Here is a 17,339-nt window from a genome sequence, read left to right on the forward strand (position 1 = left end):
TATATATATATAAAGAACTATATTTTATATAATTCTTTAGTTCAACCATGTATTGTAGATGTTCTAAGTTAGGAAGGAAAAGCTCATTGCTTGTGGGGAGTTTGGATAAGGGAGGGATTTCTGCCTCTTGGGCTGTAAATCAATGAGTCAAGGTTTGCCTGCTTTCAATATGACAACACTCTTAATTTCTGTTCTTCAGTTTCCTAACTGACACAGGTGATGCTAACAAAAGTCTAACTTTCAGGTTTACAATGTCATTTTAAAATTGAGAGTCAGAGGAAGGATGCTGGATTATAAGCTTCTTAAAAGCTAGGACCATGTCCTATTCACTTCTATATACCCTAGTTCCTTGCAAAATACATAAACCATCAATAATAAAATTAAAGTAGAGTTTTGACTTTCTAATATAATAGCAACAAACTATGGGCTCTGGAGTCAAACATTTCAGGTTCAAATCATGGTTCCCCCATGACTGGGTGAGCAAGGACAAGCTGGTTGCTATAAGGTTAAATGTATTTATAGTTGTAAGAGGCCCTGATGGCACAGGACCTAAGCACTCAGCTGCTAATCAAAAGGTTGGTGATTTGAACCCCCAGATGCTCTGAAGGAGAAAGATGTGAGATCTATTTCCATAAGGAATATACCCTTGGGAACCCTATGGGGGAGTTCTACTCTGTCCTGTAGGGTCACTATGAGGCTTCCATGTAGTTAGGATTCAATAGGTTTCAGCTACTATTATTTTCTTCATCATCATTTAGCTTGTTGTCTTCTGTTTGGTACCCAAATTAGTTCCTCAAGGATTCTGGTAAAAATGTAAGTTGGCTGGACATATATAACTTTGGAACAACCTAGATTTGGTGAGGGAAACAAGCAAGTGACCAAAATGTGAATTGGTCACTTGCTCCAAACTATCATGGCTTCTCCTTTTTTCAACTTGTGCACCAAACCAAAAACCAAACCCACTGCCATTGAGTCAATTCTGACTTATAGTCACCCCAGTTGGGTTTTCAAGGTGGTAAATCTTTACAAAAGTAGATTGCCCCACCTTCCTTCAGTGGAGTGGCTGGTGGGTTTCAACCACCAACTTTCTGATTAATAGTCAAATGCCTTAGGCACCATGCCACCAGAGCTCAGAAAAATTCTCTTCAGGAAAGAGTGATCACTGGCTTTGGGGACTGGAATATTCAGCCCATTCTGTCCCATCTACTCCCAGCAAAGGGCATTTCTGCTAGAATCCTGAAACATTCTGCATATCTCCACAGGAACAATGTGGAAGTACTCGATCTGCAGATGTACACTGGACAGAGTGGGTGTTACCTGACCTCAAATAAATGTGTAGGTGCCATAGCCCTCCATGCTTGTCCAATAAACACACCCACACTCATCACTACTGGCTTCCTGATTTCACTTTTTGGAGACTGAAGGGGTCACTGGCCAAAGACCCTAAGCTAAGGAAACACATCTTGCCTAGAGACCAAAATAATTGTGTATTTCTTCCAATTCCATTGGTTCTCACAATTACATCTCCAAAGCAGATCTCCTTTTAAGTGGAAGGTATGTACAGGTCCATAGGTCATTGGCAAGTTCCCTCTAAAGCCCGTCACTTTTCTATTTTAAAGAAATTCTCAGGAGAGAATCCTGAGTGAAATGTTATCGAATTCACTGATGCCCAGAGAAATGATTGCTGTCTTTTTTTCCTCTCTTCTAACTCCTGGGGAAAAAAAAAAAAAAAGCAGCAGACAGAGCAGCGACCATGAGATGGAGGTGGCTTTTCTGGAGCAAAGGCGTTTGACAAAATGACACATGCTGACAGGTTCCGTAAATAGTGGACGTTCTGCCAAGATGATTTTGGTGTGAGTCACAGCATTTCAAAGACAGGTCATGATTACTGTGTGTGTCATCTTCTAATGTGAAGGTCAAGAAAGGAGAGGGTGGGGGGAGGCAGAGAGGGAACGAACAAGGAGACTAGGGTGCAGGCAAATCAACCACTTGCAGGCAGGTGGAGTTTCATAGTTTCTGACAGCGCCCAGGGAACCCTGTATAATTACTTGCTTTGTTGACGTCTGAGGCTCTCACCACGCGTGTAGCCAGCACTTCATTAATTCTTAAATCCCTGATAACTCATGAAAGTCACCTCTTCCCTGCCTCACTAAAGTTTTCTTTTCTTCTCTTACTTGGCAATTTCCCCATTTATTTATTTTCAGTCAGGAAGGGGCTGCAGGGAAGAGCCCAGCAAGGAAGTCCAGATGGGGAGCCACACACAGTATTCTGGCTCCCAAGCCCTCCGAAATCTACTTCATTGTTTGATTGAACAGAGTTCCAGAACATCAAAAACACTCATATTCACACAGGGAAAACAATCTGAAGCCAAATTCAAAGGAATTTTTGCATTATTTTCATCATTTGCTTTTCTCCATTAGAACAGAAAATGTGGGAGAAGGGAAAGGAGAGAACAAGATAGATAAAGACGGAGACAGAGACTGACTCCATGAAACACGAAGGTAAATAACTTGAGGGCCCCTTTAAAATATGTAAATAAGTACCTAATTACTCTCCATCAAAGAGCTTTCCTGAGGAAAGGATACATTTTTAGCACTGAAAAATAAGATGGTAAACATACTCAGAAATCCACATATGTTCTCTCTCTCTCTCACACACACACACACACAATTTCCCTTGATCAATCTACAACCCTTCTTGAGAGAGCTGTCCTGTTCTAACTGACAGTGTAATTTTTAAGTAAATTACTTGCTAAGAGCAAACCCAACATATTTTCCCTGGTTTCAGGAAGGAAAAAGGCTGTGTAGTGCAGGCATTCCCCAGATTACAAACATCCAGTTTAGGTACAATCCATAGTCATGAACCCCATAAAGCCTATCTTCTTAAAAATTCAAGGTACGTACAATGGTTCATAGGAGCTCTGGTAGCATAGTGCCTAAGCCACTTGACTGCTAACCAGAAGGCTGGCGGTTCAAACCCACCAGCCACTCCTGGGAAGGAAGATGGGGCAATTTACTTCCATAGTGATACTGCCTCAGAAACCCAAAGAGGGGTCGCTATGAGTCGGGTCCAACTCGATGGCAAACAACAACACAATGGTTCATAACAACAAACGGGCACTACTTTGTGATGTGCATCAAGATGTTATTATTACTGTATTATTACGTTAAAGATGTTTGAGAGTCTCTGGAAGTGTTTCTTTAATGTTTTTTATGCATAGAAAGGTGCACTATATACTCTATACTAAGACAAACAATTTGACTAACCTTAGATAAGAACCATACCTAACTGCTGATTTACATAAATATTTAATTTAAAGACAGATTTAGGAATAGAACACTCTTGTATTACGGGGACTGCCTTTATATGCAAATACAGTACATATTTTTTTAGCTACCATCCTCAGGTCAGCTTGTTAAGGTTGTAACAATGGCAAGTGCTGATCACCTAATCACACTGAGAATCTGCTGACCAATTATTGTTGACATTCCCCAGTTTGACTGATTTATTCAGGAGCCAAAAGACAGTAAAAGGGCAAAAGGTTACACAAGGAGAAGAGAAATAAACCTAGAGTTGGCATCAGGATCCTTGTCACTCCTAAGATCCTTGCCTAGCATTTGCCAATGTTCCTGGGATTCACCCTTCCCCTCTCTGAATGTGCTCAGGCAGGCTGTTGAAGGGACTGGTTTCTAGATCTGAAGGCTTCTCCCAAGATGGAAGAAGTGAGGAAATGAATGTATAGAGATTATTAGAGGTCAAAGACTTGATTGTGCACAAAAACAAGCTAAGTGGAGTCATTGGAAACGAAGAGCCTATATAAACACACACACATCCCTTCTTACCAAAAATCCAAACTCTGTTGCTATCCAGTCACCCTATGGGACATACCTTCTTAGCTGACTCACATTTATCACCTTAGGAAATTTTTTAATAGTTGGTCTGTACACAAATGCATATTAATAAAAAGAAAAAAAGATAAAAAACCTAAGTAGACTACAGTTTATGAAAGCACATATATTTTGCTAATCAGAAGTCACACCTTAATTCTGATATTTAGGAAATTATGTTGTCACAGTAAATAAATGATGAAGAAATCATTTGTAAAAAAAAAAAAAAAATCCAAGCACCCACACAAATCATTTCTTGTTTTCTGACAGATTACTGTACACAATGCTGCTTTGGGCGCTTGCATTCTTAAAGCATTTGAATACTCATCAGACTATTAATTTAAAAACCCAGGAGCATCATCTGTTCCTCTAATCACCATGACCTGTTTTGTTCTTTGGAAAGGCAAAAAGAGGAACTGTGGCTTGGGTGGGAATAATTTTGGGGATAGTGGTTAGTGGTTGTTCACATCTGGATTAGGTATAAAACGATAACATTATGATGATGAACGCCAGAGAGCCTCATCTGCATATAAATAGACCTAATCAGAAATGCAAATTGCAATCAGGAGAAAATTTTAATGGCTGTGAGAGCTGTGTGATTGTGCAGATAAGGAAAGGTCAACACTTGTATTGTTAAAGTGGTTAAACTATTCCCAGCCAGCCCGGAGCCTTCCTTTGAAAGAGAAATGTGGACGGTACAAATTATCTATCAATCGGCAATGAGCCTGGGCCCCCTGATAGCTTTGTTTTCTGTAACTAGAGCCTCGAGCTGGCCAAATACCAGCCCAATTCCCATGAAAGATAAACACCTACAGTAAAATAAATATTCAATCTACTCTATAATCGAACCTCTTGTACAACAAACTCCTAATAAATACATACGATAGAAAATATATTTGCATTTAAATACCTGCCAAATAGACTTCTTTTAGCACAATTTCCCCTTGAGACGTAAATTAAGGGGTTGAGAGTAAGACATGTGTCTGATGTAACATTTTTCTGAGTGGGTCTGAATGGATACACCAATACGATACACATTTTTTTAACCCCAAAATTTTCCTGAATACTCAAGAAGATTCAAACTGGAAAAAAAAAAAAAAAATGACCCATGTGATCATGTAGTTAAAAAAGAAACAGCAATACTTAATCCAAAATTGAATGTGTAGTTAGGAACATTCTCCTGCCTGTATTTTTGTTTTTGTCCCCCCAAAGAAATTAATTTTACAATCAGGCTTTCACAGGTTTGGAAAGAAATTGTTCACCAACTATTTATTATCCCTCTAACTAGGCGCTGGTCACAATCAAAGAACTAATGAGTCAAGAGCACCATCTAGTGTCCTACCTTGGAATCTTAAAGAGCGTTTTCACAGGATGCATGTCAAAGAGGGGAGGGTCTCCATCCCCCAGTTCAATAGCTGTGATCCCCAAGGACCACACGTCACAGCGAGCGTCATAGGAAGAGTCATACTGCTGTTCACAAGCAATGACCTATCAGACAAAAGCAGGACATGATACATCAATCCCATTGCCACCTCAGATGTCCTAAAAAGTCCTTGGTTGATTTTAGCCCCTTCTTTTTGTTCCCTTGGCTACTCCACTCAAATAATGAATTTGAGTAATAATAAGATACATGTTTTCTAGATCTTATTTGTGTGACTGATTGGTCATCTGACATGTTCATTGTCTTTAAAAAATGTGAAGGTTCAGTTCAACAAACATGCATTGAATCTTCTACATACCAAAAACCGTGCAAGGGGAAGTACAAGGTTAATAACACTGTCCCTGCCCTTCTCTCCTTTAAGAAAAGTCTTTGTCTGCTTCTTGCACCTCATTATCACTGAATAAAAAAGAAAGGAACAAAGTTATTCTCAAAGATTCTTGACTTCTGAACAAAATCCCCAGGACTGTTGCCAAGTGAACAGAAAGATATTGGAAAAGTGATATGGTTAACATAAAGCAAGGGCCCCTTCCCCATTCCCTCTCTCCAGGAATATCTTTCCCCTTTTCAAACTCCAACTTTCCTGCCACTTCAGCTTTCTCTGTGGTTATTGGCCTGACTTGAGACAAGAACAGCAGGACCAGAAAATGTCCCTGGGCAGGTCATTCATTTGGGGAGCATGGAAGCTTTTAGGGAAATCGCTTATCAATTTTTTTAGTCAGGCAGGAAATTCAGCCTCTGATGACTATCACAATGGGGTTGGGAGAAGGCAGAGTGAGGCTAGGGGTTATGGAAGGGCCGTTGTTAATTGAGCCAGCTCTGACTCATAGCAACCTTATGTGTAACAGAGTGAAATGTTGCCCAGTCCTGTACCATCTCCATATATTTGATAGTTTGAGCCCACTGTTGACGCTGTTGTATCAATCCATCTCATTGAAGTTTCTCTCATTTTCCCTGACTTTACCAAACGTGATGTCCTTTCCTAGAAGTTGGTCTTTCCTGATGATATGTCCAAAGTGAGCAGGACGAAGTCTTACCATCTTTGCTTCTAGGACATTCCACTTGTATTTCTTCCAAGACTTATTTGTTCATTCTTCTGGAAGACCATGTTGTTGTTGTTGTTATGTGCCGTCGAGTCGGCCCCGACTCATAGCGACCCCTCCTTGGGTTTCCGAGGCAGTATCACTACGGAAGTAGGATTGCCCAACCTTCCTTCTGAGGAGTGGTTGGTGGGTTTGAACCACCAGCCTTCTGGTTAGCAGTCAAGTGCTTTAGCCACTATGGAAGACCATAGTATATTCAATATTCTTCTCCAACACCACAATTCAAATCCATCAATTCTGCCTTCTTTCTTTCATTGTCCAGTTTTCCTAAGTACATGAAGCAACTGAAAAGACCATGGAGGGGTTGTTGTTGTTGTTGTTGTTATGTGCCATTGAGTCGGACCCAACTCATAGCGACCCCTCCTTGGGTTTCCAAGGCAGTATCACTACAGAAGTAGATTGCCTCATCTTCCTTCCAAGGAGGGAGCTCTAGTAGCATAGTGCCTAAGGCACTTGACTGCTAACCAGAAGACTGGCAGTTCCAACCCACCAGCCACTCCTCAGAAGGAAGATGGAGGGGTTAGATGCCCCTATTTGACCTGAAATCTGTCTCCTTGACCAAGGATGATGTGTGAGTGTAGGTGGGTGGGAAACTTTGAGGGTCTGGTGATGCATCTATGAGATAGACAAGCAGCATTGCTGAGAAGTATAGGGAACTCAGAGTGAGTAATAAGGCCTGCCTCTTAGGCTTTCCTCTGAGTGAGATGGGACAATGGGTTATGTTGAGGAGAGGAGTGATGTAATCTAATTTATATTTAACATGATCACTTCAGCTCCTGAGTTGAGAATAGACTGAAGTGGAATATAGTGGAAGGAGCAAAACCAGACAAGAGGTGGTGAGTAGTAACATGGAAGTAGTGAGAAAGAATCAGCTTCTGAATATAATTTTGAAAGTACTCAAGTCACTGCCACAGAGTCGGTCCCGACTCATCACAAACCCTCCTTGTGTTTCTAAGGCAGTATCTCTATGCAAGTAGATTGCCCAGTCTTCCTTCTAAGGAGTGGCTAGTGGGTTTGAACCAACAGCCTTCTGGTTAGCAGTCAAATGCCTTAGGCACTATGCTACCAGAGTACAGCCAACTGGATTTGTTGATGGAAGGTATATGAGAAAGAGGAGTTGAGGATGACTCCTAAGTTTTCATCTGAGTAGAAGAACAGAATTGCTATTTACTGGAATAGGAAAGATGGGAGAAACAGGTCTGGAGGTGAAAAGCAGGAGCTCAATTTGGAAGATATATTAAGTCTGAGTTGCCTATGAGACTTTGAAATGGAGAAGTTGGTTGCAGCCTATTGAGACCTGTGCTATACTTCTGACCTACAGAACTGTAAAATAACAGATGTGTATTGTTTTAAGCCATTTGGCTTGTGGTAATTTGTTATGGCAGTGATAGAAAACAAACATACCTGCTGTCTTCCAGACTCATTTAATTGTTCTTGCAAGGCCTGGCACAACATGCCACCATCTTGCCCTCAACCCCATGCTCTTAGTCCCATAATTACCTTCTACCTTCTCTTCTTGTTTCTGAACTGGAGAATTTTTTTCCACATACACATATCCTCTGCCTGGTTCCAGTCTCATCCTGTGACTAGAATATTCTATCATACTTTGAACACATTATTTTCAAACGTGCCTTCAGACTGAAGTCCAAATAATTCCAATTTCAGAAGCAGAAATCATTTCACTGCCAGCAAAGACCTAATTTCATCATCTCAGTCTGGTGAGAACTATACTATTTTTAAAGATCTCCAGGGAAGGCTATTTAGCATGTCCCTTTCAGAACTGACATTTTCAAATGTGTGGGACAAACAGCTTTAGACCATCAATCAGCAAAGGTTTATCATTCTTATACACAACACTGGGATGGGCCCTTTGATAGAAAGAGAATAAAACTTCATCCTACCCCAACAGGAGCCAATAGCCAGTTGAAATATAAAGTGGTTTCATTATAATAATTAAATGACAAACCATTACAACTGTAATGTTCTAAGATGATGTGTACTGAAGTGTCCAATAAAGGATATGGACTCCAAATGCTTAGGAATTCAGAGGAAGATCATTTCTGGCTAAGCCAGTGAGTGTAAAGTGTCTAGTGACCAGAATCTACAACTTCCTGAAAGAAATTCTAATCAACTTCTAGCCATCTTGAATGGGACACAGACAGCAATTCCAAGAACATATCCAAATGTTGGAATGGTGATATCCTAACATTTCTTAGGTGTTGTCATAAAATATTCAAAGCACTTATTTGGTTTCAACTTCTCTTTATACACAGACACTATCTTTGGCTAAGCGTGATTAGTAGCAAAGTATCACTTGGCCAAACTATTCTCTTCCCCAAACTGAGCTTTTAATGTAACAAAGAAATTCCCTAAGCTCAGGCTTCCTAGGAAATCATGCAAATAAAATAATTCACAAGCAATTATTGAGTACCTATGAGCCAGGCATGGCATTAGGCCCTGCAGAGAAAAAAAACTTAATTTAGTCATTATACTAATTCTATGAAGTAGGCACTATTATCATCTTTTATAGAAAATGAGGCATGGAAAGGTTAACTATCCTACTCAGGATCACATACTCAGTATTTCTCAGGACCAGAATTTGAACCTATGTGGAAGAGATGGACAGGTAAACAAACCATTGCAATGTAATGTGATGAAGGCTATAATAAAGGTCATGTTAAGAAACAGTTCAATGTATCAGCTTCTGCTTTCATGTTTTGACTAAACTACCCAGGTCCTTGGAGCTCTAGTGGTGTAGAGTGCCTAAGGCATTTGACTGCTAACCAGAAGGCTGGCGGTTCAAACCTACCAGCCACTCCTCGGAAAGAAGGTTGGGTAATCTATTTTCCGTAGTGATACTGCCTCGGAAACCCAAGAGGGGTCACTATGAGTCAGATTCGACTCGACAGCAGTGCGTTAAAGTGGTTGGCTGTAATCTTAAGGGAATTTTACTGCCAATATTTTGTACGTCTTAAGGTCTATGAAAAGATGCTGGTTATGTGATAATACCTCCTTTAAGGAAGATGAGCTTCAGCGGCAGAGCAATTGTTTGAATTCTGGTTAATGGAGCATGTCCAGGTTCCTACCTTGAAATGTGAACTTAGGGCTTTTCTGGTACACTTATACTATACTGCTGCTTATTTTAGGAGGAGGAAAAACACTAATGCTGGCATTACTAGCAATATCTATGCACTAACAGCCTTGGTGCCCAATGTCAACAGCTATTTCACCCAGACGTGGGCTTGAACCTCCCAAATGTCAGTTGTTACCACTTTGGTTGACAAAAACTCTTCTTCTTGGAGGAGATTGACGATAAGAAATAAGTTTTCATTAACGGTTTGATTCAATTGGTCTTTGGAGCAAAGATTGGCAGTCGCTTGCCTTGATTGCTAGGGCAGTTTTCTTGACCATTCTTTGGTTCCAAAGTCCCAGGCTCCCTAAATCTGTCCCAGTCACTCTCTTCTCTCCAACAGAGTAGCGTCTCCTCCCTTCTACTGAAGAAGTTTATGGGACAAAACTGCACCACAACTTGATAGTATAACTGCTTTGACATATATCATCTCCTCATCTGTCCTTTGGCATGGTCTGCAGAGTTCTGTTGGAGATAGGTGACCTTTTCTTCAGCTACCAGCTGGAGAATGGCAGAGAAAAAAAAAACAATTGTCGGCAGCTCTAGGGTTTAGAGGGAATTGTGCCTCTGGCTGGTACAAATAAATTCCAGAGCTGGGCATCTTCGTTTTGGATCTACCACACCCTCACTGGGCACTTCAGCAGAGTATTTACTCTCCCCTGTACCTCTTCTTCCCATACAAACTGAGCGATCCTTTTCTCACGGGCCTCATCTGAAACACTATTTATGAAAATGCTGGTTATTCAGCTTTATCAATGGCACAAAATATTAATAGTAGATATCATTGAGTCAGTGAAGTGTAGGTGCTATTTATTTTATTTATTTCCTTCTTTAAGCCTTTCTGCATTACTCAAATATCTACAGGGAGCATGAATTAGTTCTATGACATAAAAAAAGGGCAGATTTTGCTTGCTTTTTGTTTGAAAATACAAAAATAATGAATATTTGCCTTTGCTTTCTTTTTGTTATTGTTGTTTTGTTTTTAAATAATATTTTAACATGTTTTCAGTGAAAGTTTATGCAACAAACTAGATTCCTATCTGACAATTTCTATACATGTTGTTCCGTGACGTTAGTTCCATTTTTTATGTGTCAAAATTCTCAATAATTGCATTCTGGTTGTTCTGTTTCCAGTAGTCTAGTTTCCCCCTGCTCCCTTTCTCTTCTTATCTTTGTGTTAGAGTAATTGTTGACCTTTTGGTCTTAGATAGAAGGTGTTTAATGGAGCCCCAGACTCATGGGTAATATCCTTTATATTATTTGTCATCTATTATTTCACTAAACGGTGACCTCAGGAGATCTTTTCGGTTCAAGATTTAAAGAGGATCTCAGGGTTATAGCTTCAGGGGGTCCTCCAGTCTCAACTGGTACAATAAGTCTGAACTTTTTAAGAATTTGAGTTCTTTTCCGCACTTTTCTCTCACTCTGCCTGGGTCCATCTCTTGTGGCCCTGATCAAAGTGATTGGTAGCAGTCACCATCAAGTTCTTCTGGTCTCAGCCACAAGGCTGTGGCTTGTGTTGGTTATTAGACCTGTGGACTAGTTTCTTCTGTAAGACTTTGGTTTCCTTCTTTCCCTTTTGCTCCTAATGGGTAGAAACCAATAGCTGTATCTTAGATAGCTGCTTTAAAACTTTTAAAACCCCATATGCTACTCACCATAGTAGGATGCAGAACGTGAACTTGGTAGGGCAACTGACTTGTTCATGAGACTAAGACCTCAGCCTTCAAACCTGGAAAACCATTCTCACAAGGTATTTGGTTATATCTGAGAAGTATCTGTAACTGTGTCTTCTGTGATTATCTATGTGTTTACACACATATCTATACATATATTTACATACAGCTACTTCTATATGTGTATAGATATGTACTCAACTGTACTTTTCCATACACTTACATGCCTATTCACCCACATATGTGACCCTACACTCATTATTTGGTTATTGTTTGTATCGTTGCCAAATTATGTTTGTCATATTCCTTAGCACAGACAGCACAGACATCCTTTTCTCTCGTGTCCATCTTAGTATTCTTGATTACTTTGGCTAAGCTGTGCTTATTACACTACCTTCACTTTCATGGACATGTTTCCTTCTCCCAGGGATGTTTGCTGACTTTTGGGATTCTTTATCAACCACTTGACAGCTTAAAGGTAGTGTCTTGGTTTAAAAATTTGGTTCCCATGAGGTTAATGCAAAAAGGACTGAAGAAATGTCCTTCCCAACTGTATCCCTTCCTATTGGCTTAGGAAGGACTTTAACTTTCCCAGGACACAATGATTCCATGAAAGGTCCCAAGATTATAGCTTCATTTCAGTCTGGACGAAAATAAAGCTACCAAGAGAGTGGTGAGCTGCACCCTCTGACTCTTGGCAGGGAGACCTGGGCTTTATGAGCATGAGAGAACAGTCTCTCCTCATCTCAAGGTCTTCATTAGCTAGAGAGAACATCTGCATTAGACTGGATGTAAAGGGGATAAAAACAGTCACCACAGAAGCTCCTGGATTCAGATCACCAAGATTTCTCCAACAAGATATCTAACTTAAGCCACTTATCAGAACATACATCAAAGTGCTGCTAGCTTGGAACCTCTTTTAATAATACGATTTCAACCAATGCTATCAAAGCAAATAATATTAAAGCAGCACCATTTACCATAAGAAAAAATTTATTATTTTGCTCTGTAAAAAATAATTTCATAAACTTAAACAAGAAATTTTGTTTCCTATTTTCTTTTCTAATTTTTAAAAATATCATTAAATTGTATATATGTTGGCCTTACACATTCTGATTTCCCATCTTACTAAAATTGCTCGTGTAAGCCAAAAGTCAAGACTAAAAATTCACTCAAGTACACAGGCAAAATGCTGTCATCTCAAGAGTTAAAATCAGCTAAGTAAGAGGCAAGGCAAATAGAGCTAAAGCTATTAATCCTTGGCTGACCTTGAGTCCAAAAGTGCAGGCAATAGACTGGCAAATAAGATGGGCTGAGAGGTAGGAAGGCAAATAAGATTCTTAATTTTGCTTATACAATTCATGCGGCATAATTGATAAATGTTATTGATCACAAAGATTTCTAAAATAGAGTTTCTTCTCTGGAGTCAGAGATTGCAGTTATAAACATTCCAGTAGCACATATTTTCATTCAGTTTTATAGACAAACATCTTAAAGTTGTACAAGCTGAGATACCGAATAAACAAGTGAACTCTTCCCTAGTATGAAATAGGACTTTAGGAAAGGATATATTTGAGATTTGTTTGCACAAAAGGGAGGTAGAAAAGAGGAATTACAACAGATATATTATTTTTTAGTTCTTTTATAAAACTCAAACAGGGCTAGGACTAGATCTATATTTTGTACACTGAAAAATTGCCAGAAATAATTTAAATTATATTGTTTTTATGAAATCTAAAAAGGTCTCTAATTAAAATGTGATGTTCTATAAGTTTTTTCCCAGGAGCTCTGGTAGCATAGTGCCTAAGGCATTTGACTGCTAACCAGAAGGCTGGTGGTTCATACCCACTAGCCACTCCTCAGAAGGAAGGTTGGGCAATCTACTTCCGTAGCGATACTGCCTCGGAAACCCAAGGAGGGGTCGCTATGAGTTGGGTCCGACTTGATGGCACATACCAACAACAACAACAACATAAGCCTTTTCCCAGGATTGGAATATTCAGCTTAAACTTTTCAAGCAATAAAACAAGGTTCAGATTAAAAACACACAGAACACTCTTGTATGCAACATCCACTCCCTGCAGGCAGGACTCACCATGGCTAGTGGAGGGCAGAGGGGACCTGGTGCCGGGTCCAAGATCAGCACACAGAACTCATTTTGTACCCTAAATTTCCTGAAGACTTGAGAACAAACCACTTATTCTTATTTATGTGGTAAACCCCATTCTCAGACTTAGGACCAATACCCATATAACTCACCTATAAAAGGTGAATCATCATGAGCAAACTTTTATGTTTGCCCTTACCAGTCACAAAGGTTCCTCACTCACTGCCATCGAGTCAGGTCCGACTCATAGAAACCCCTCCTTGGGTTTCCAAGGCGGTATCACTACAAAAGTAGATTGCCCAACCTTCCTTCCAAGGAATGGCTGGTGGGTTTGAACTGCCAGCCTTCTGGTTAGCAGTCAAGTGCCTTAGGCACTATGCCACCAGAGCTCCGAGCAAAGGCTCCTAGAATGGAGCATATTTGCTTAGAGTCCCAGTACAATCCCAGCTGCCCTTCCCTGTTCTGGCAATTTCCCCACACCAGAGACAGATGCTGGACAGGACCTTGTTGTCGCTGTTAGCTGCCATCAAGTTGGCTACAACTCATGGTGATGTTATGTACAACAGACCTTAGGATTCAATAATTCAACTCCCTTATGTCGCAGAAAAGGAGGGTTGGTGGCATAGTAGTTAAGTGCTCAGCTGCTACTCAAAGGTCAGTGGTTTGAACCCCCCAGTCAATCCACAGGGGGAGGGTGTAGTAGTCCGCTTTGTAAAGATTATAGCCTTGGAAACCTGATGAGCCAGTTATTCTCTGACCTATAGGGTCATTACATCAGAATGTCACAGAAGAGGAAACTGAGGTCCTGAGAAGGGAGTTAACTTGTCCAAACTCTCACAGCTAGGTCACACAGCTGGTCCATGGCCAATCCAGAAGCAAAATCAGTAGTTCTCCACTCCGCTCCTATGTGAGGCATCCTCTGGGCACTCTTATAAAACAGAGAATGCTGGGACGTCGCCAATGAATTCTGCGTAAGCTGTAGCCACAGTCACTTCCGTGTGCTTAACTTTCATTTAAGCAGGTAGATTTCTGTTCCCTCTCGTTTCCTGCAGTCCTCCTTCTCCCTTCCTTGCTGCTCCTTTCTTTTGCCAGTTAGTGCTCGGCTTTTACCAAGCCAGTCAGGGGATGAACAAGCAGGAGCTCTACCATTAGTCCATTTTACAGCTTTGTAAGTCAGGTGTTATTACTCAGGTGAAGAAACATTCAGAAAGGTTAAGAAACGTGCCCAAGGTCCCACATCTAGGAGGCAATAGAACTGAATTAGGAGTCCACAACAAAAAACTCTGAGAAGAAAAAAAGTTTTTCCTTCTCTACGATGCATCTGAAAAGTAGGAAGGGAAGCAAATCAAAGAATAACTGAATCTTCCAGTTTAGCCTTTCCCTTCATCTGCAAGTAACTTCTGCCCTCTCCCAGGCTGATATCACCATGCACACCAGGATGCCCTGGGGAATGTCACATGTTCCCAAATCAGAGAGTGATTTCACTGAACTTTCTAAACCTAAAGAAGGTACGTAAAATCCCCAGAACATTACATAGCACAATTAATGCCAATTCCCCCTCCACCCAACCTGTTCCTACTTCCTCCTCACCCAGGCTCCTCTGGGTCCCATTCTTAAGGTCACTTGCCTGCCTCCTTCTCCTTTCCTCTGTGATAGCTCAGTGACCATCAGGCAAAGGCACAAATGCAGGGTTTGGCCTGAACGTGAGTTCCCTTTCATGGGGCTGAGCCACTGTGTCCGAACAGGGCATCAAAGGCCTTCATGGGAGGGTTGCCATTGAGTCAGCTCATGGTGGCCCCAAACCCACCAAAAGGAAGTGCTGCATGGTCCTGCACCATCTGCACGATCACTGGTAAGTTTGATGCATTGTAGCTTCTGTGCAGCGCCTTCCGACCCAGGGGGCTCACCCTCCAGCTCTACACTAAACCATATTCTGCGGTGGGCCACAAGGAGCTCCCTGGCTAGCTTTCAGAAGTAGACTGTCAGGTCTTTCTTGTTAATCTGTCTTAGTCTGGAAGTTCCACTGAAAGTGGTCCACCACGTGTGTATTTGATATACTAGTGGCATTGCTTCCAGCATCATAGCAACACACAAGTCATCATAGTACAAGGTGACAGATTGGTGATAGTGATGGTAGGTAGCCACTGGGTAATTTGGAGCTCTAGGCTCAGGAATAGCCAGAGTTTGACTTTAATAACACTTTGGCAAATGCTTTGCTTCTGTAGTAACAGCATCAGTTCTTCCTCTCTGGTGGACAAAGCAGCAGGAAAGAGCAGGTGCCTTGGCCCTTCTCACCTTGGTGCCTTGGCCCTTCTCACCTCCCCAGAGATTAAGCATCAGTCAACTCTTGCTTCTCTGAGCTTGGAGCTGAGATGTATGGGGCAGGGGCAATGCAATGGAGGTCAGTGGGAGGACAGCCTGGAAAGTTCCAAATGCTCACTGAGGCTGTTGTCTGACACTTCTTACTTAGCATTGTTCAGAGGGAAGATGAAGCCCTTGCCACTGGCCTCACTTGTTTCTGCACATCTGGGACCTGGCCTCTTCAGATGGGGTCCTATACTTACACCCACCAGGAAAGGGGTAATGAAATGTCACTTCTGCCTCCAGGGCCGGCCCCCCACCTCCACAATGACGTATGACTCAGCTTCTCCACAGAGCTCTAACAGAGAGGGGAGCTACCCCTGGAGCTGAGGGTAGAAGCTGTAGCTGCACCCAGTCATTCCACACTTGCCCTGTGTCTTCATCCACAGCAGCCTGAGCCCCATGTTGTACCTCACAGTCCATGAACTTAAGTCGGTCAGCCCCAGAACCAGAAGGAGGAAATCTCTGTTTCTCAGAGGCTGACACAAAGAGCCAAGGAAGAGCAAATGGCTATACAACTCAGAGCTGGATGTCTCTGGGAAAGACACACAGTCTGTCAGCCAATGATCTAAAGTTGTAAACCTCTAGCTTGAACCTCCTGAGCTCCCCACACCTGCATTCCTCACTGCAATACGACTGGCAGATGGGGTCTTAGGAATCACCAGCCTTTAAAAAGTGGACCCTAGAGGTTGTGCCATCACATCCATTCACCCTCACTGAGAAACTTGGGGTGATCTCACCCTCATAATTCACAGAACACCACAGCCACAGAATGTGGGAGCCAGAAGAGGCTTTTCCCTCTAAAAACTGCTACTCTATAAAATAGAAGAAAACTCAGAGGCAGTAGCTACCTTCACCAATCTCTTTGTTTTACAGAAGAAAACAACTTAGGCATAAGTGATTAAATGCTTGACTACTAACCGAAAGGTCAGTGGTTTAAACCCACCTAGAGGCATCTCAGAAGAAAGGCCTGGCAATCTGCTTCCGAAAAATCAGCCACTGGAAACCCTGTGGAGCACAGTTCTACTCTGCAACGCATGTGCTCACCACGAGTCAGAATTGACTCTATGGCAATTAGTTTGGCTTTTTTTTTTTTTTTTAATGGATTAAGACAATATATGCTACCATTTTTTAAAGCACTTTCTATACTAAGCACTGGGCAAAGCACAAAGCACTTTTGGTATATTATTTCACTTTTTCCTTTGAGGAAGTTTTTTCTCCTCATTTTATTAATCAGAGATACTCAATAACTTGCCTGAGGTCACTGGTGTGTGGGTAAGCACTCTCTGGTAGTTAAGGTTGTGTGTCAACTTGGCTGGGCCTGGTTGAGTGGCTGGGAAGCTGGAGGTCGTTATTCCCCATGATGAGACTGGCAATCAACTCCACGGTGGAATCTGCCATGAGCAGCTGAGTAGCTGCCTTAGGGATGTGGTCTGCTTCCAGTATATAAGGAGAAGCCTTGGTAATAGTCTCTAGCTTGAACCCTCCATGTAGCCAAGTCTTAGTTCAGAAGCCTGCCATGCTCTACAGATCTTGGGACTTTTGTTGTTGTTGTTGTTGTTGTTGTCATGTGCTGTCAAGTCGGACCCGACTCATAGCGACCCCTCCTTGGGTTTCCGAGGTGGTGTCACTACGGA

The 17,339-nt window shown here is 41.6% G+C and overlaps 1 protein-coding gene across 1 annotated transcript in view; it reads right to left on the bottom strand.

Moving 5' to 3' along the window:
* Positions 1-17,339, bottom strand: part of MYO3B (myosin IIIB) — a 517,685-nt gene that overhangs the window by 473,892 nt on the left and 26,454 nt on the right. The window contains exon 7 of the mRNA XM_007944671.2: positions 5,230-5,375. Within this exon, the coding sequence (XP_007942862.2) occupies positions 5,230-5,375 (146 nt within the window). The remainder of the gene's footprint in view (positions 1-5,229; positions 5,376-17,339) is intronic.

This window comes from Orycteropus afer, unplaced genomic scaffold (genome assembly GCF_000298275.1).
Source record: "Orycteropus afer afer isolate SDZICR_OR568_19922 unplaced genomic scaffold, OryAfe1.0 scaffold00001, whole genome shotgun sequence".
Taxonomy (NCBI): domain Eukaryota; kingdom Metazoa; phylum Chordata; class Mammalia; order Tubulidentata; family Orycteropodidae; genus Orycteropus; species Orycteropus afer.